Source organism: Balaenoptera physalus (assembly GCF_965194825.1).
Source record: "Balaenoptera physalus genome assembly, chromosome: 3".
Lineage (NCBI taxonomy): Eukaryota > Metazoa > Chordata > Mammalia > Artiodactyla > Balaenopteridae > Balaenoptera > Balaenoptera physalus.
This window is the reverse complement of record NC_138890.1, coordinates 22,079,730-22,100,779: the sequence shown is the minus strand read 5'-3', so window position 1 is coordinate 22,100,779 and position 21,050 is coordinate 22,079,730. Positions and strand designations below refer to the sequence as shown.

Genomic DNA, 21,050 nt, shown 5'->3' with positions numbered 1-21,050 from the left:
AGCCTTCTACATTTATTAGTTATGTGACCTTGGATGAGTTATTTTACCTCTGTAATCCTCCATTTTCTCATCTGTCACTGAGAATAATAATAATACCACCTTCCTAAGGTTAGAATAGATGTTTAATGTGGCTAGAATAGATTTTTTAAATTATGAAGTTCTCATCTGAATTTGGAGGTGAATATTAAATATCAGTGGGTTTAAAATATCACCACTGGTTTTTTTAGATGATAACTTTGTAGCCCTCTCCCCACCTTTGTACAGATAAACTGTGCACTGTTGAATGACACATCTCTGCCTGTGGCCTTTTGCAGGTTTCTCTGAGCTCTTCAACCTTTTGTTGGGATGTCAGACAGAACTCAGTGCAGTTGAAATAGCCTTTTAAAAAGGTCTGCTTGTGTACACTCTCAGCCTCATGACCCAACGCCCTTCAGTCATCCTCCTTTCTAGATGGGAACAGTGGGAGATGTGGTGATAGGAAATTATACTTAGTGATCCTCGGCAAGTCACTTAGTTTCGGCTTTGATTTCCTCAGCTTTAAAATTAGGAGTAGTTCAGATTATTTACCTTTTTAAAAGTTTATGGGGACTTCCCTGGTGGCGCAGTGGTTAAGAATCCGCCTGCCAAAGCAGGGGACACGGGTTCGAGCCCTGGTCCAGGAAGATCCCACATGCCGCAGAGCAACTAAGCCCCTGCGCCACAACTACTGAGCCTGCGCTCTAGATCCCGTGAGCCACAGCTACTGAGCCCATGTGCCACAACTACTGAAGCCCACGCGCCTAGAGCCCGTGCTCCGCGACAAGAGACTCCACCGCAATGAGAAGCCCGCGTACCGCAACTAAGAGTAGCCCCCGCTTGCCGCAACTGAAAAAAAGCCCACGTGCAACAACAAAGACCCAACACAGCCAAATAAATAAATACATAAATTAAAAAAAAAATTATGAAATACAGGAAAAATGCAGAAAATAATATAGTAGACAGTACTCAGATTTAACTTACATTTATATGTGACCACGTTAGGTGATCTTTAAAGGTCCTTTAAAAGAAAAGATTAAAACAAAAAAAGCTCATTCTAAACTAAATATTCAGTGAAAGCAGAAACTTTTGTTAGAATCTCAGGTTTTTAGAACTGGTTGGGGCTAGGAATAGGCTAGGAATAAATATTAGGAAGCTGTCATGATGGGGGTAGTGGCTAAAGCCTTAGGGATGAATTGGTTTCTCCAGAGGAAGGTTGTATCGAGTGAGATGTAAAGAGGGGGAAATGACAGAGGATCCAGTGAAGAAAACTGAAAAGGTGTGTGGTCAGAGAGTTAGAAAGGCAGTGAGTCATATAATTGCAAAAGAGGAATTATAGGAAACATGGGGGCTTCCCTGGTGGCGCAGTGGTTGAGAGTCTGCCTGCCAATGCAGGGGACACGGGTTCGAGCCCTGGTCTGGGAAGATCCCACATGCCGCGGAGCAACTAGGTCCGTGAGCCACAATTACTGAGCCTGCGCGTCTGGAGCCTGTGCTCCGCAACAAGAGAGGCCGCGATAGTGAGAGGCCCGCGCAACGCGATGAAGAGTGGCCCCCGCTCGCCGCAACTAGAGAAAGCCCTCGCACAGAAATGAAGACCCAACACAGCCAAAAATAAATAAATAAATAAATATAGGAAACATGCCCTTGTCACTGGCATGCAGTTACTAGTGCTAATGTGCTGTTAGGTAGATCTGTTTATTGATGTAAAACAAAAGAAGGTTAAGATGGGTTGAGATAATTAATACTTCTGTGGTCAGAAGTAAAAGGCCAAAACAGCAAGGTAGCCATTTTTCTGTTCATGTCCTTTGGTAGAGAAAGTCTTGTGGAGGAAAAACCTTCTGATTTTGTTGAAGTTGGCATAACCTGTTTGCCACAGACGTGGATGCTTGGCAAGCTGGTTAGATGCTGTTCCTCCAGCTCAGTTGATGTGAATGAAAAAGGTCTTATTCCTCCTGCCAAGAATGGTGTTAGGGTGATGACTGTGTGTCCTGCTAGTCTGTGAGGGGTTTTCCTGAATATGTTTTTTGTGGTTTGCAAAATATGGACCTCACGCAAAATTATACTCTGAATTTAGTTCACACCAAACCAAAAGATCAGTGTAGAATTCAGAGCAATTAATCTAGTAGTAGCAAAGTGGTTTTTGTGGTTATTTTTATCTCAGCTCTCCAGACTAGCCCATTTAAATTCTGCATTGCATGAAAAAGCAGATCAAGAAAAAGTGTACACAGGTGATTTGAATTGAAAAGATCACTTAGTAATTAGACTGTGGGCTTGGGTAGTTTCTGTGGCTAATATTTGTGATATGAAATATTTTTAATATCAAAACCTGCATTTCCCACTGCAGTAACACCAAAGGTTTGTATGTTTATAACAGGAGTTTTCATTCTTTACCTTTTTCAGTCACCAGTTCTTGCGGGTCTCATACCTGACATTCCCTCAAATCGGCATGCAGGTATCTATGAGTGGTTACTGCAGGCCCATTTCCAGGTCACTTAGCAGAGTCAGGGATCTAACGTAAAAGTGCAGCTGGGGCATCTGGGTACTTTTGGTAAAGAAGCAGCAATATGAGGCCTCACAGTTATTATCCTGAGACATTGGTCCCATCAGAATGAGAAACACTTAGAAGTGATGAGGGACGTTTTCCTGCTGTATTCTGATTCCTGACCCACAGATGGAAAGCCTTTCATTTTTCTGAAATTAATGCTGAGAAGAACTGAGAGACAAGGCAGTTCAAACTTATCTACAGGTTTAAATGTCTGGGCTTTTGACTTCTGCAATAAGAATTTAATAGTGTATTTCAAGAGTATTGGGTAAGATGTTTTTAAGGTGAGTTGCTTTGTTTTGCTTGTGGTTATTGGGATATATAGAATACATATTAGAAGTGGAATATATAGTATACAGAATACAAACTAGAATGTAGGAATTAGGTAGAAATGACTTGGCATGAGATTTATTTATTTTTAGATTTCTGGCATGTGTACTTTCTAAGACTTTGACCTCTTTAACTGTGCAGCGGGTCAGAGGGTTCAAGGAGCTCCCTCTTGACTCGCCCTGACTGATGGATGCCCTGTAATGGGTTCACTAATAGGAGCCACATCTGATGCTGTCAGATGGGACTAGTAGCCACGTAGGCCGGCTGGAGCTGAGCCTCAACAAACGCCAGGTGGATAAGGGTCAGTGAGTTCTTCTGGCATCTCGACAGCCTGGTCGTTGAATTTCCTATTCACAAGAATCTTTGCTCTGTGGTGGCAGTTCTTTTCTCCCTATTGAATAAATATTCAGTCTGTTCTGACATTTCCCTTCTGGACCTTTTTTCCTTCTTTGCATAGTGGAGTGTTTCTGATTTTAATAGGTAGATGAAGGAAAACTGGGGGTAACTTAAGGAATTTTGTCACCTTGCACTTTAGAAAGGACCATTGGAGAACTCAGTGGTGATCATGTATTCCATCTTTGTTCTGCATTGGATTTTAATTCTTGCTCTGAGCTCTCTAGTGCTGAATTCAGGCACCAAAACTGGAAATTTGTAATGTAACATCTTTTGGATTCGCTGGGCTTGGCTTATTGTAGTTCTACTGTTTGTCAGTAAAACACTTTTTTTTTTTTTTTTTTGGTCACTGCTGAGTAATCTTTTCTTTTTCCTCATCTTTGAGGAAAAATTTAAGTAGATTGGCTATCTTTACACATGTCAAGTTTCCATTTCATATACTATTCATGGGAAGAACTCATTTAGATCTTCTTCAGTTGCTTTCATTAGCTGTTTGTAATTTTCAGCATACAGAGCCTATACATGTTTTGTTAGATTTAGACCTAGGTATTTAATTTTTTTGGAGTGATTGTAAATGGTCATACATTTTGAAACTTGAAGTTCAGTATTGCATCATATTTATTTTGACCAGTTCACAAAATATCAATATTTTAAAAAGCTAGTGTAGGGACTTCCCTGGTGGCGCAGTGGTTAAGAATCCGCCTGCCAATACAGGGGACACGGGTTCGATCCCTGGTCCAGGAAGATCCCACATGCCGTGGAGCAACAGAGTCTGTGCGCCACAACTGCTGAGCCTGCGCTCTAGAGCTCACGAGCCACAGCTACTGAGCCTGCGTGCCAAAACTGCTGAATCCCGTGTGCCTGGAGCCCATGCTCTGCCACAAGAGAAGCCACTACAATGAAAAGCCCACACACTGCGATGAAGAGTAGCCCCTGCTCGCTGTAACTAGAGAAAGCCCGTGCACAGCAGCGAAGACCCAACACAGCCAAAAATAAAAATAAATAAAAAAAAAAAGTTAGTATAAATATGCCTCTATTTTCCTTAGTAGTATGTGTACTAAGAACTATTTCAGGCACTTAAAATATAGGTAAAATACTAAAACATTTTAAGATGGTAAATGACGTGTAAGAGTTCTGAATTTTAACGTAGTTGGCTTTACCAGTATTTCTTCTTTACGATGTATCCCTTCTGGGTCTTTAAAAAAAAAAAAATCCTTCCATGCTGCCCTGTCTTAAAAGATACTTAAACAGTATCTTTCTTTCTAAAAGTTTTAAAGATTTGCTTTCTATATATAAAGCTTTAATTCATCTAGAATTCATTTTTGTGTATGATACGAGTCAGGGTTCTTCCCCCCTCCCCCAGTATGGGTAGCCAGTTGTCTAAGAACAGTTTATCAGATACTCTGTGCTTTCCTCACTGATTACAGTGTCACCTCTGTTTATATGTGTATGGGTCACTAAATGGTGTGAGTGTGTGTGTCTGGGCTTGCATTTCTGTGGCAAACGTCTGTTGGTTTATTCCTGTTCTAATACCATGCTTTCTAATTTTGCTTACTTAAAAAAATCAAATTTATTGACATCAAATAAACTGCATATATTCAAAATGTACAGTTTGGTAAGTTTTGGCACATACACCTCTGAAACCAATGGCACGGTCAAGATAAAGAACCCCTGTCCCCAAGGTTTTCTTGTCCCTCTTTGTAACCCCTTTCTTCTGCCTCTCCCTGATATTCTTCTCTCCTCCCCACTTCCTCCCTCATATCCAGTCAACCCTCGGTCTGCTTTCTGTTACTGTAATTAGTTTGCATTTTCTAGAATTTTACATATATGAAATCTCACAGAATTAGTGGTTAAGAGCTTAGGATCTGAAGACAGACCATTTAATCTTAAATCCATGCTCCATCACTTATTTTTAGCTTTGAGATCTTGGGTCTGCTTTCTTCTCAAAGTACCAGTTTTGCCGGTTACCATGGGAAATTGAATTTTTCCACAGGGAAAATACAAGGGAAGAAAATACGATGCTTGAGAATAGAATTCTGAGGACTTTTGATATACTGTGTGTGTGCTTGGCAAGCATATACATAACCATGTGTAGGAAGGTTCAGAAGTCTGAGGGTAGAATGGAGAAAACTGTTTAATACAGAAGTAAAGGTTTGTAAAAATAAACATGCCTGGAAAAAAAAAGATGATGTGAGGCTGTATTTGAAATGATTGCTCAGGCTGTGAGAAAAATAAATAAAACCAGAATGGAGGTGAATAACAAAAAGTTAGGGATGATAGGTCAGAGGTTATACTATGGACAAAGAGTAGATTTAGTAGGCGTAGAAGAAAGGAAAGAACCGTGTTTCAGAAATAAGATTTTCAGAGTTTGAAAGTTCTTAGGTGGACCTTTCCAGAATGTAATAAGGTTTACCCTGTATCATTAATTAAAGTAGAATAGAGGAAAATTCCAGGTGCAAGAGTGTTTATTGAGGGGGCAGTGGAACTTGTGCTGACGAATTATAAATGGGACCTGAAAAGACGGCTTCCCCTATTTCTGGCTTGGTGAGACTGGTGGCATTGAAGTGGTTGAGAGAAATCGAGTTTAGCAGAGTGGAATGTTGTTTATTTACATGTTTTTCCTCTCCAGCGTGGTCCAACGTAATTTGTAAGTACATGATGGCTTATCTATATCAGTCTCAAATGAGACTGGTCTCCTAGGAAATTTTCCACAATACTTATTGAGCAGTAAGTGCCACTAAACATACAGTACTGGTTCTCAGATACCTTATTGTTTTGATATAATATAGTTTCAATATGTTATTGATGTAATAATATAGTTGTGATATAAGGTAATAATAATATTTCCTGATGTTTTGGTATTCTCTCTGTGAGTCATTACCCATATTACCTATTTTAAAAAAGAATTAGGTTTCTCATTGCAGTGGCTTCTCGTTGCAGAGCACGGGCTCTAGGCACACAGGCTTCAGTAGTTGTGGCACACGGGCTCAGTAGCTGTGGCTTGCGGGCTCTAGAGCGCAGGCTCAGTAGTTGTGGCGCACGGGCTTAGTTGCTCCGTGGCATGTGGGAATTTCCTGGACCAGGGCTCGAACCCGTGTCCCCTGCATTGGCAGGCGGATTCTTAACCACTGCGCCACCAAGGAAGTCTGACCTATTTTTTTCTTTGTGGGTTATTCTACATTCAGACAGGAAAAATAATATAGGACAAGTTCAAGATTAAAGATGTTCTGTAGAAACGTACTTGTTATCTTAGATGTGCACTGTCAGTGTGTAGCCACCAGCCACATGTGGCTATTGAGCACTTGAAACATGGCAAGTCCAAATTGAGATGTGACATAAGTGTCAATTACAATATGCATTGGGCTTTGAAGACTTAGTACAAAACAGAAACGTAAAATAGCTTGTTAATAGTTTTTTTATATAGACTACAGGTTTGAAATGACAATAATGTGTATATATATTAGATTAAATAAAATATATTATTAAAATTAATTTTACCTGTTCCTTTATCACTTTTTAATGTGGCTGCTAGAAAATTAAAAATTTCAGAAGTGGCTTGCATGTGTGACTCATGTTACATTTTTGTTGAACAGAAAGAAACCCACCTCCCTGTTTTTCTGTAATCAAATGTGTAACTATTTGCTGAATTATAAATCCTTAGTGGGAAAGCAAAAAAACAAAAGAATTTGGTGTGTGAGTATGTTTAATGAAAGTTGCTGTGAATAGATTTTAAAATCAGTACAAAATGCCAATGGCATTCTTCATAGAACTAGAATAATTCTGAAGTTTGTATGGAAACACAAAAGACCCTAAATAGCCAAAACAGTCTTGAGAAAGAAGAACAAAGCTGGAGGTATCATGCTCCCTGATTTCAAACTATATTATAAAGCTACAGTATTCAAAACAGTGTGGTACTGGCACAGAAATGGATACATGGATCAATGGCACATAATAGAGAGCCCAGAAATGCATCCACATTTATATGGGCAGTTAATCTATGACAAAGGGCCAAGAATATACAGTGGGGGAAAGACAGCTTCTTCAACAAACGGTGTTGGGAAAACTGGGCAGCTACATGAAAAATAATGAAACTGGACTGCTCTCTCACACCATGCACAAAAACAAGTTCAAAATGGATTAAAAGGACGTCCTTAGTGGCACAGTGGTTAAGAATCCTCCTGCCAATGCAGGGGACACAGGTTTGAGCCCTGGTCCAGGAAGATCCACATGCCACGGAGCAACTAAGCCTGTGTGCCACAACTACTGAGCCTGCGCTCTAGAGCCCACGAGCCACAACTGCTGAAGCCCGTGTGCCTAGAGCGCGTGCTCCACAACAAGAGAAGCTGCCACAATGAGACGCCCGCGCACCACAACAAAGAGTAGCCCCCGCTCGCCGCAACTAGAGAAAGCCCGCGTGCAGCAACAAAGACCCAACGCAGTCAAAAATAAATAAATTAATTTAAGAAAATAACCAAAAAACCAAAATGGATTAAAGACTTAAATGTGAGACCTGAAACCATAAAACTTCTAGAAGAAAACATAGGCAGTACCCTCTTCTATATCGGTCTTAGTAATTTTTTTTGGATAGGTCTCCTCAGGCAAGGGAAACAGGCAAAACTAAACAAGTGGGACCACATCAAACTACATAGTTTTTGCACAGCAAAGGAAACTATTAACAAAACAAAAAGACCACCTACTGAATTGGAGAAGATATTTGCAGATAATGTATTCAATAAGGGGTCCAAAATATACAAAGAACTCATACAATTCAACATCAAAAAAAAAAAAACTTGATTAAAAAATGGGCAGAGGATCTGAGTAGACATTTTTCCAAAGAAGACATACAGATGGCCACCAGGCACGTGAAAAGATGCTCAACATCACTAATCATGAGGGAAATGCAAATCAAAACTACAATGAGATATCACCTCACACCTGTCAGAGTGGCTATTATCCAAAAGCCAGCAAATAACAAGTGCTGGTGAGTCTGTGGTCTGTGGAGAAGAGGGAATCCTTGTGCACTGTTGGTAGGAATGTAAGTTGGTGCAGCCACTATGGAAAACAGTATGGAGATTCCTCAAAAAATTAAAAGTAGAACTGCTGTATGATCCAGCAGTTCACTCTGGGGTATTTATCTGAAGAAAACAAAAACACTAATTATAAGAGATACATACACCCCTATGTTCATTACAGCATTAATGAACCAAGATATGGAAGCAACCTAAGTGTCCATCAGTGGATGAATGGATAAAGAAGATGTTGTCTGTGTATGTGTATATTATTATTCAGCCATGAGAAAGAAGGAAATCCTACTGTTTGTGACAACATGGATGGGCCTTGAGGACATTATGCTAATAAGTGAAGTAAGCCAGACAGAGAAAGCCAAATACTGTGTGATTTCGCGTCTATGTGGGATCTTAAAAAGCCAATGAACAAACATAGCAAAACTGAAACAGAATTATAGATATAGAGAACAAACAGGTAGTTGCCAGAGGAGAGGAGGATGGGGAGAGGAAAGAAATAGGTGAGGGAGATTAAGAGGGACAAACTTCCAGTTACAAAAGTAAATGAGTCAAGGGGATGAAATGTACAGTGTGGGGAATACAGTCAGTAACTATGGAATATTATTGTGTGGTGACGTATTGTAATAGACTTTTTGAAATGTATAGTAAAATCAACTTACACTGCTGTGTTTCAGGAAGTAACATAGGGCTGTAGGTCAGTTACACTTGAGAAACAAACAGAACAAGAGACCAGATATGTGGTTACCAGAGGTGAGGAATCAGGGGAGGGGAGATTGGATGAAGACAGTCAAAAGGTACAAACGTCCAGATATCAGGTAAATAAGTACTGGGGTGCGGTGCACAACAGGATAAAGATAATCAGCACGGCTGTGTGTTGTATGTGAAAGTCATTAAGGGAGAAAATCCTAAGAGTTCTCGTCATGAGGAAAAGGTTGTTTTCTATTTCTTTAATTTTGTATCTGTATGAGACAATGGATGTTCATAAAACTTACTGTGATAATCACTTCATGACGCATGGAAGTCAAATAATTATGCTGTACACTTTAAACTTACACAGTGCCGTATGTCAGTTGTATCTCAAAACTGGAAGAAAACATAAGTACTTATATTAGATTTCTAATTATTTTAAAGTTATATCTAATGGATGGTAGGAAACTTTGGTGATAAAGGTACCTGGATACCAAGCTTTAGCTGACTAGTCTTGAGATCTGAAAGTAGACCTTGCTTTGCCTTACAGATCTCTAAGTGCATTATGGGATTGTCAGCTGCAGCTAGATTGTAGTCTCTGATACAGCAAGTGTCATGTTTGGTGACGCTTACAGTTTTCTTTCTACTTTTAGATTTTCTAAAGCAGTGTAGCATCACTTGGGAACTTGTTAGAAATATTGATTCTTGAGCCCCAACCCTGCCAAATTAGAAACTGGTGGCTTGGCCTGGCATTCTGTTTAAATCCTCCGAATGATTCTAAATTTGAGAAACATAATAGATTATACCACTTTTATAGAAGTAGCAAAGCTCAACTCAACCCCTTTATATAAATTCTCCAATTTTGTCCCCTTTATTCAGATCTGTTTATTTTGATTACACCGTAATTTAACGGATGTAAATGTTATTTTATCATGGAAGTGCTCACAAAATTTTAGGGTTTCATTTCTAAATAGTCACAGTTGTATTTAGAGTGGTATTTTATTTGATTCTAATGAAAGTTTACTCTAAAAGTATCATTTAGGCAACTGTACACATCTATTTGGAAGGAATTACGTTCCTTTCTTTTCAATTAATCATTTGTAAAAATGTTATATTCTTAGGTGGATGCTCTGCGGTTGCGTTTGGAAGAGAAGAAACCATGCTGAATAAGAAGACAAAACAAATCCAGGACATGGCTGAGGAGAAGGGGACACAAGCTGGAGAGATCCATGACCTCAAGGACATGCTGGATGTGAAGGAGCGGAAAGTTAATGTCCTTCAGAAGAAGGTGAGGTGCAGGTGTTCCGAGCCCAGGGTCCCGCATCAGACCCACGTCCTCATTCCTACCACTGAGTTGTACCTAAGTGCTATCAGAGTTTCTCTCTCATTCCTCTGTTTATATTTTTGCAGGTCGTAATTGAAACCATTGCTGCAGGAGGTAGATTGTGAAAACTGTTCTGTATATTCAGTTTTTAAACTTTCGAAGTAAACACTGTTTGGTATCTTCAGTAGTATTTTCCATGCTACTGTCTCTGAAAAGTGCCTTGTAAATTGCCAGAGTATTTGCATTGGCATTCTTCTACCTCTCCTAATCTTCTGTCTTGTAATGGCAACTGTAGGGCCATGAATTAGTGTAGTACGTGGGCCGGGATTCTTGCAAGACTGCAATTGTGAATAGAAACACATGCTACTATAATGACATCTAATCTACATATGTCAAGGAAAGGAAGACTTTCTTTCCTATTTTACCTTAATCATAACTGGAAAGAGGCTAACACTGTAATAAATAAGGGAAGTACTGATAATTGTCTTCCCCTCCCCCTTTTAGCTAAATTAAAGGGTACCTTTGAGATAATAGTTACAGTAGACACTGGTATTTATTGTTCTTCTCCACTGAGGGGATAGATCAGAAATATTTGACATTGTCCCAGTTTATTTTTAACCTCTAACAATAGCCCAGGAATAAAACTCTCTTCACTAAACCTCAAATTCAGCTTTTCTTTTGTGTACAGAGGACCATGTTCAATATCTGTCCTCTGTTAATTTGGTTTTCATTTGCTTTCAATGAGTAAACATAAAAATTTGATCACTCTAGATGGGTGACTGTAGTATCTTGTTAGTGGATGCTACTTTGCTTTACATTTTTATACATATGTTCTTCTCACCTTACCCCCAACTGCTCACTTCCCCTTACCCCGTTTCTTGTATACGCTTCCAGGCACAGTTTACATATACACAGGCAAATACGTATTCTCTTTTTTCCTGTTTACCTCTTTGTGTGTTCTTCCATAAACATTTTATGCATAATCCATATAAAGCAAAAATGTTTCTCTAAACACAAATGTTACCATTCCTTTATTTCCCTTTCCTTTCCTTTCCTTTTTTCCCATTAATATATTTTGAAACTTCTTCCGGGGCTTCTTCATTGTTACCAACAGCACCTGTGTGGATGTGCTACGGTTTATTACAAGGTTTCCACTGATGGACAGTCTGCTTAAAGTTTCTGCTGTTATGTAAAATGATGCTGCATTTTAAAAATGTGCATATTTAGTTTATTCATATGTGAAGTATATTTCTAGGTAAATTACTTAAAGTAGAATTGCTGGGTGAAAGGATATGCATTTGTAATGTTGGTGGATTTTGCCAAGTCACAAGTACATTGGTTAGAACCCAAAGGTTGTTTCAAACTAATGCACGTCTTATTTTTAACTAGATAAACATTAAAAAAAGTTTTTAATAACTGTGAACAGGGGTTTGAAGTTAGAAATAATGCCTCATTATCCTGGAATAATCATAGTTTGTAAAAATAGAGTGGCAGCACTTATGTTAGCCACTTTATATCTGTAATCTTGTTTAATCCTTGCAACTTTTTGGTAGTGGAGTTTAGATCTTGATTGCTCTGTTATAATCAGTGGCTAAATTTTTAGGCCATGACACATAATGAGAAATATATGTTACATTCATCTGTGTCAACGTATAGTATACATGCTTAGAGGTACAGCTAAAACAAAATTTTCACAAAATGTACTCTGAACTATCTTCTCCCATTTCTTAAAGGAAATAGAAAAATGTTAGTCCCAATCCATTAAGTTATTTCAGTACTCACTAATAAAACACTTTTATACCTTGGTATCCATTCTCCCATGCTCCCCTTTCCCGCCCCCAAAACAAAAACAAGCCCCAAACCAACAAAGTCCGAGACATATTACATAATAAGGGAGGTTCAAATTTGTACAAATTTGTTTAGCTAAAAAAGTGGTAGCTTCAGGTTTTGTCACAAGGTTGGTCTTATTCCAAAATGCAGCTTTTCCCATGACAACAACTTTCCTGTTGGGAGAATTAGTAGTATGTGTTCAAGCTTTTTGACACTACAGGACATCCTACAAATATGACATGTATTATGCTTTGTCTAGTCTCTTTGCCTTTCGCCGTGGAGGGCCAGTGGCGTAGGCTCTAGAGGGCCGGTAATTGTGCTCCTTTTAGTACACTAGCTGCCTCACTAATTTGTCATGTTAGAGACTTTGATTTGTCTTAAAACAGTTGTCAAATAGGTAGCACAGGTACTTTCAAAACTGGTTTAGATTATTATTGCTTCTTTTAAGATAATGCCTCTATACCTGTCATTTTCAGTGCTTAGAGCCTTCAGTGCTTTCTGCCTACTTATTTTGTTGTAGAAGTTGCTGTACTAACATCATTAGACTCAACGTTCGTGATGTGTTTCCTGGACCATTGTTTGCTGATAAAATAGAAATAGCTTTAATTTTTGGGTCCGCATAAAATAAACCAGAAAACACAGTAAGTTTAGAGGCAGTTAAAGGTTCTCAAGAGAGCTATAGTTATTTTTATGATGGCTTTCCTTTCTTGAGGTGCAAACATCCCCTTGCTCCAGGATTCTATGAGCAAGCTTGATTTTCAGGTGGTTGACAGAGGGGAGCTGGCTGAGTGCGAGACTGGGGGTTGAGGGCGTAGAGTGAACTCTGATGAGCTGGGCTGTGGTGATATGGTGGCTTCCGGAGGCCGTGTGAAAGGTGATGAGCCGCACGGACAGGATGTAGAAGGCACCATCTGTGGAGTAGATCATGTAGGAGATCTGGGAGAAGAGCGACAGGATGGAGATGAAATGGCCCAGACAGTGGTGACTGTGGAGGCCGCATATCTGGCGTTTATTGTACTACAGGATGTTGGTGATGGCCAGTACACGTCCACAGCAGTGATGCAGAGATGCACACAGCACGTGATTCCAGAAGACAGCCAGAAGTCACATAGGATTTGGCTGAAGTTCCAGGTGTGGGTGATGGTATATGTGATGCAGATGGCTATGACCAAGATGAAAGCCAAGAGATTGGTCTTGGCCAGGGAGCCAGTGAGATAGTTGGCTGGCGTGTGGAGCTTCCTGGTAAGGAAGACGGTGAGAAGCACAAAGGCTTTGGTGAAGACTTTGGTCCATGTGATGATGGAAAGGACCTCAGCAAGAGAGATCTTGAGTTCCTGGAAGGTCCCAGATCCCAAGCCTCTGGGGTTTCTGCAGCATTCAGGATCTGTTAGAGGCCCCCAGGAAGAGGCCTTCTGCCGACGGGTTTGGAGGGGGCATTCTAGGTGGCTCTCTCCGTACTCATAGCTCCTTCTTCCACAGTTGTCTTCCCCACAGAACAAGGGCGTCCTTCCATTTCACACTGGAGGGCGACATTTATCACATGAATAGATAGACACAGTGAAAAGACCCCAGGTCTTACTTGTATTAAGAACACAGAGGTGACTCAGCTGTAATCAAAGATTGTTCTAACTCAGACGAATCCCAAGGTTTCTCACTCTTCTGGAACTCTGGTAGACACATGCTGAATTTGTTAGATAATCATCAGGTTACCCACCAGTGTGGACAGAGCTCTGCAGGTCTTGCTTTTGGCCTTTGGGCTCTTTCCAAAGGCTTGAGGCTCTTACTGTTTGGTGATGTATTCAGAATTTCCCCCACTCTTTTCTATTTTGAGAAGATTCTGGATTTCAGGTTGTCTCCTGGGAACTGTTAAAGCTAGAGCACCAGCCGATTAAGAGAAGCAGTTCAGTCAACAGCCCACAGTTTTCCCAGATTAATCTTGACACATAATGAGGTACTTGTTTTGGTTCCTTTTCCACTGATCATTTCTGAGCCGGGAGAGAGAGATGTTCCAGTTCCCAAGACTTGGAGAATGCGTGAGTGCGGAGAACACAAACAAATGGCTCGCTGTGAGCTCCCCAAGAGGAGCACGGGGTCAGCAGCCCCTCCCTGGCCACACGAGTGCTGTGTTTGCTGTGGTGCGGCCCCTTCCCCCTTCCTCCTTGCTTGTCACCTGGTTTTGTCCCACCTTAACTACAACCCCCAGCCGAGCACCTTCCGCTGGGCTCTTCCCTTCCCTATGCCTTTGAGATACCCCCTATTGCTTTCTTGTTGTTGTTGTTAAATTAACAGACTTTATTTTTAGGGCATTTTCCCATTTACTCCCTGCCCACAGTTTCCCGTTATTAACATCTTGCATTGGTGTGGTACATGTGTTAAAATTGATGAACCGATATTGGTACATTATTATTAACTAAAGTCTGTAGCTTACAGTAGGTTTCACTCTTTGTCTTGTACAGTTCTGTGGGTTTTGCTGAATGTATAATGACATGAATCCACCATTACAGCGTCATACAGAGTATCTTCACTGCCCTAAAGATCTCTGTGTCCTACCTATTCATCGCTCTCCCAGCTCGCTACCACGGCTGTTTTTACTGTTTACAGTTTTGCCTTTTCCAGAATGTCATGTATTTGGAATCATACAGTATGCACCCTTTCCAGGACTTGTTTCTTTTACTTGCTATATGCATTTAAAATTCCTCCATTTCATTTCATGGCTTAATAACTCACTTCTTTTTATCGCTGAATAATATTCTGCTGTCTGATGTACTATAGTTTGTTTATGTAATTACCTGCAGAAGGACATCTTGGTTGCTTCCAGTTTTTATCAATTATGAATAAAGCTGCTATAAACATTCCCATGCAGGTTTTTGTGTGGGCACAAGTTTTTAACTCATTTGGGTAAATACCTAGGAGCATGATGGCTGGATATATGGTTAGACTATGTTTAGCTTGTAGAAACTTCCCCTATATTGCTTTTTGTTTGTTCGTTTGTTTTTGACTGCGTCAGGTCTTAGCTGCAGCATATGGGATCTTTCGTTGCGGCGCACAAGCTTTGCGTTGCGGCGCGCGGGCTTCTCTCTAGTTGTGGCATGTGGGTTTTCTCTCTCTAGTTGTGGCGCATGGGCTCTGTAGTTGGCAGCACACGGGCTCTCTAGTTGAGGCACGTGGGCTTAGTTGCCCCATGGCATGTGGGATCTTATTCCCCCGACCAGGGATCGAACCCATGTCCCCTGCACTGGAAGGCGGATTCTTAACCAGTGGACCACCAGGGAAGTCCCTATATTGCTTTTTAATTGGGAACTTTGAAACACATGAGCTTTGCAAAACGTGTTATACACTTGAGTATTCTTTTTTTTTCTTGGTCAATGTGTATTAATGTTTTGGCTTGCTGTAAATCCCTGGGTTATTCCCACTGTAGGTTGTTGCTGTAACTTTGCTACTAACTTCTAGTGTGCCCACAATTATTTTTTTAATAGAAAAAATAATTCTGAAGTATACTTTGGGGGAGAGTGTTGTACAATCATTGTAAAAGTTTAGCCTCTGAAACTTTTTTTGTCTAATTTTTATGCATAATGTAGAATCACTAGTATATTGGAAATATATTTGTTTTGAAATATTTGAAATATTGAGTAAATGTACTCAACTGTTTTAAAATCTAGATTTTAATGCACTAAGAAGGGGGTCAAAGGGTGCAAACTTGCAGTTATAAAATAATTAAGTCCTGGTGATGTTACGTATGGCATGGTGACTAAATATAGTTAACAGTACTGTACTGCATGTTTGAAAGTTGCTAAGAGAGTAGATCTTAGAAGTTCTCATCACAGGAAAAGAAATTTCATAACTATATATGGTAACAGATGTTAACTAGACTTACTTGTGGTGATATTTTGCAGTATAAACAAATACTGAATCATTATGTTGTACACCTGAAACTACACAGTGTTACATGTCAGTTATACCTCAATTAAAGAAAAGACACTAAGAAATGACAATGTGGATTAAAAAATTAGCTAGTTTTAAATTATGAAAGTAATATATGTTCAAGGTAAAAAAAAATTCAAAAGTACAAAAACATATGAAATGAACTTATCTTTTCTCATCCTTTGACCCTCTCAGTGCAGCTCCTTAGAGATGTAACTTGTTAATAATTATTTGTATACTCTTCTATAAAATATCTATGCATATATAGGCATACGTATGTTACACACCATTTTTAAAAAAAGACAAGTGGGATCATACTTTTTTATTCGTTTAAAAATAAACGTATTTTTGTGCCTTTTTATATGTAGCTTTATCTCATTGTTTTTAATGTCTGCTTGGTTTTCGGTGTCTTACTTGCACCATAAATAACTGATGTCCTATAGCTGTATAAGTAGATACTTATAGGGTTTTTTCTTGTTTATATATTTGATATAGTAGCATAACAATTAATGACATAAACATACCTCATTCATGAATTGATATTGTATGCATCTAAAAAAATTGATGGATGCCCAGTTCTCTAAAAAGCTTGTGCTTTTATATATTAAGATGAGTTTCTGCACAGCTTCATCAGACATTTGTTGCCAAACCTTTAAAGATTTCCAGTGACCTGGTAGATAATTTAAAAATACCTTCTTTCTTCCTTCCTTCCTTCCTTCCTTCCTCCCTCCTTCCCTCCCTCCCTCCCTCCCTTTCTTCCTCTCTCTCCGCGCCCCCATTTATTTATTTATTTATTTATTTACTTACTTACTTACTTACTTACTTATGGCTGCGTTGGGTCTTTGTTGCTGTGCGTGGGTTTTCTCTAGTTGCAGCGAGCAGGGGCTACTCTTCGTTGCGGTGCACAGGCTTCTCATTGCAGTGGCTTCTCTTGTTGCGGAGCACAGGCTCTAGGCGCACAGGCTCAGTAGTTGTGGCTTGCGGGCTCTAGAGCGCAGGCTCAGTCGTTGTGGCACACAGGCTTAGTTGCTCCGCGGCATGTGGGATCTTCCCGGAACAGGGCTCGAACCCGTGTCCCCTGCCTGCATTGGCAGGTGGATTCTTAACCACTGCGCCACCAGGGAAGTTCCAAAAATATCTACTTTCTTGCTTAATATTTATTTAAATTTGAGTGCATGTTGAGCATTTTTTCATAGGGTTTTCTTCGTTTTGAAGCTACATATTCATGTCGTTTCTACATTTTTCTATTAGATGGTTTATTTTTTTCCCTTATTGATTTATAGGGGTTCCCTAGTAAGTGAATTGGCCTCTTTCCTCATGTTTTGCAAATATATTTTCTTGTTTGTCATTTTCTTTTTTACTTCCTTTATGGTATTTGTTTTAGAATTTATGTGTCAAATTTAGTTGTCCTTTCCTCTGTGTCCTCTCAATTTTCAGTCATGCTCAGAAAGTCCTTATGCCCACCAAGGTTACTAAGTAATTCACGCATGCTTTCTTCTAGTACATTTAAAGTTTCTTTTTTCTTTATACCTAAAAATTGTTTTATAAAATTTATATATTGGCTTTAATGATTCAGCTTTTTCTTTTTCTATGTGGCCAGTCATCATTATAATATTTATTAAATAATCTACCTTTTTCCTCCTGATTTGAAATGCCAAAAATAAATTGTCGTTTAAATCTGGGCCTGTTTCTGGTCTGTTCCATTTATCTGCCTCTGTTTCTTTGACTGCTTTTTATGAAAAATACTTAGTTTGTTTATAATCCCCCTTCCTGATTTTTGTTGGTAAGCTTTGTTGTCTTTTGCTGAGACCACAGTGCTTTTCATATTTACATTGTGTTGCTTTTTGAAGGGGAAAAAGTCTTTTCTGTAATCGTGATTCATATTGTTTAGCCTTTATTTCTGTGTTTAAGTGAATTTAATGTTTACCACTGTTTGTAGCACCATGGCTTACCTGTTCCCAAGGTTTACATTTCATTTAATTCTTGGTTCCCCAAGAACTCCTTTGAACACTTTTTCAAGAGTGGTCCTGGCTGCTTGCTTGTTTGTTTTTTTTTAAAGGGTACCTTTTTAGTTAAGATTTTTTTTTTTTTTTTTTTGGATGTGGACCATTTTTAAAGTCTTTATTGAATTTGTTACAGGATTGCTTCTGTTTGATGTTTTGGTTTTTTGGCTGCGAGGCATGTGGGATTTTAGCTCCCTGACCAGGGATTGAACCTGTACCTCCTGCATTGGAAAGTATAGTCTTAACCACTGGACAGCCAGGGAAGTCCGCTGGGTGCTTGCTTGTTGACCATGCATTTATATTATCTTTTTACATTTTATAATTTAATTATTTGTGAGATTCAAAAAGCATAGAGAATAACATAATAAGTAATGGTAATTACTCAACTTGGGAAGTAAAATTTCAAACAGAGTCAAAGTTCTTTGGCATGTCTTTTCTTGAGAGTATTCCCCTCCATTCTCTCGCAGAAATAAACGCTTGCTTTGGTGTTTATGCATGCACCCGTATCTTAGGTCAGGATGCATGTTTTCGTACAACCTGTGTATGTGTTAATAAAATTTATATAAGAGGAAATATACATGGCAAATAAATATGAAAAGTTATGTACCCTCACTGTAATCAGTGGAATGTAAAATAAGACCAGATTAAGAAACCATTTTATACTTAGCATTGTAAGCTGTGTTCGCAAAAATTAAGAAGTCTGACAGTATCAGGTGTTGGTAAATGTGGCAACTGAATTTCTCACACAGTGCTGTTGGGTTTTTAAATAGGTACAACTATTTTGGAAAGCACTTACTAAACATAAGGGTACCCTGCCAGATACATATACTGTAGATGAACTCCAGGATGTATGTAAGAATGCTCATAGTAACCTTGTTTGGATTAAGGAAAAAACCAAAACAGAACTGAGGAAATACTTTGCAAATGTTTATTGACAGAATGATTGAGTTAGTAAGTTGTGGTATAGTCACACAGTGGAATATATTATTCTTTTCGTTTTAGGGCAAGGGAATATTTAGGATAAAAATTCAGCAAAGTTATTTCTTCTGGAGGTAGGGAAGGGAAGAGGGTTGGGATAAGGAAGAATATATGAGTATCTTAAGTAGTTCAGGTAATTCTCATTCTTACGATGGGTAATGCGTTTGTGTGTAATTTAACATACTTCATAACATATAGATACATATTTCTATTTGAAATATATTTAAAATACCTGGAGGCAGATTTACTTCTGTTTAATTTGCTGGTACATGGGTGCTTATTATATACTTTATATGTTTCCTTTTGTTTGAATATGAATAATAAAAATGCGTAGAAAAAACCTTCTCTGTACCTACATATCTATCTTCATTGAGAAAGAATTTTTCCTGTGTTTTACTTTAAATTCATTCCTAATTTTATAATTGTGAAATTAGAACCACCTTCCTCTAGAAGTTTATTTGTATATTTTGAAACAATGTCTGATGCAGATGTAGAGTCTCATTTGATAAAGCCCAGCTGTTCGTTTGATTAAAATTTCCTACAAAGTCTGGCAAATGGATTTATTCAGCTTATGGTCAGATATGTCCAATTAAGATGCATGAATGGCTTGGACAGTTTTGACCCTCTTTCCTTGAACCAGAATTTGGCTACTTATCGTATTTGCTGGTTAAGATTAGCTTGGGCCGTATTGAACAAGTGTAATCCTCCTTCAGCAGGATGATTTTTTCGATATTGGGAGCCTATATTTGACAGCCCCCAAATCTTATTTTCCTCGGTGAAATATTGCTGTTCCTCCCATTATTCTTACTTGCCCTGATTAATTTTTCTGATGGCAGTTGTTTTTCTACACTCATTTTTCCTCCATAATTGTACTCTTTGGAATTTTGGATCTAGTTGCAAGAGAGATGATTAGAAGGTGATTAATGTTCTGTTCTTGGCCCTCCCTGAAATGTGGTATTGGGGAAACTCACTAACCCTCAGTTTCCTCATCTGTAGACAGGGTATAATAGTTACTTTGGGGGGGTTGTTAGATGATGTAATGTGTATAAAAGCACCTTGGAACCCATGAAGTGTTATATACCATGCATATATTAATAGGTGTTAATATTGTTTGTTCTTATTACATTTACTTTGCTAAATTCAGCCAATGACTCTAATCTTTGAGAATCTTTTGAAACTTGATTTAGTCTGTTTATCTCCTTCAGTTTTATGCCTTCAACCCTTATGAATATATTCTTTTTTAAAAAAAAGTAAATTTATTTATTTATTTTTGGCTGTGTTGGGTCTTCGTTGCTGCGCATGGGCTTTCTCTAGTTGCGGCGAGCGGGGGCTACTCCTTGTTGCTGTGCACAGGCTTCTCATCGCGGTGGCTTCTCTTGTTGTGGAGCACGGGCTCTAGGCGCACGGGCTTCAGTAGTTGTGGTGTGTGGGCTTCAGTAGTTGCAGCACGCGGGCCCAGTAGTTGTGGCTCGTGGGCTCTAGAGCGCAGGCTCAGTAGTTGTGGCGCACAGGCTTAGTTGCTCCGCGGCATGTGGGATCTTCCCGGACCAGGGCTCAAACCCGTGTCCCCTGCATTAGCAGGTGGATTCTTAACCACTGCGCCACTGGGGATGCCCATGAATATATTCTTTATACGTCCATGTAGGTGATAAAATGTTGCATAGGCTCAGAAAAGACTTTTGTGGTATATTGTAAGAAAACTCTATCAGATTGATATGTTTATCCAAACAATTCGAAGACCTCCTTTTGTTGTCTGTAGGATTTTTTTTTTTTTTTTTTTTTTTGGTAATCCCAGTTTGTTTGCAGGTCTAATTTATTTTTTATTTTTTAAAAATTTTTATTTTATATTGGAGTATAGTTGATTTACAATGTTGTGTTAGTTTCAGGTGTACAGCAAAGTGATTCAATTATACATATATATGTAACTCTTCTTTTTCAAGTTCTTTTCCCATTTCAGTTATTACCGAATATTGAGCAGAGTTCCCTGTGCTGTACAGTAC

At 39.0% G+C, this 21,050-nt stretch overlaps 1 protein-coding gene across 1 annotated transcript in view; it reads left to right on the top strand.

Moving 5' to 3' along the window:
* LOC309658156 (ELKS/Rab6-interacting/CAST family member 1-like) overlaps window positions 1–21,050 on the top strand; it is a 182,029-nt gene that overhangs the window by 99,749 nt on the left and 61,230 nt on the right. The window contains 2 exon segments of the mRNA XM_082456433.1: window positions 10,116–10,143; window positions 10,146–10,282. Of these exon segments, the coding sequence (XP_082312559.1) occupies window positions 10,116–10,143; window positions 10,146–10,282 (165 nt within the window).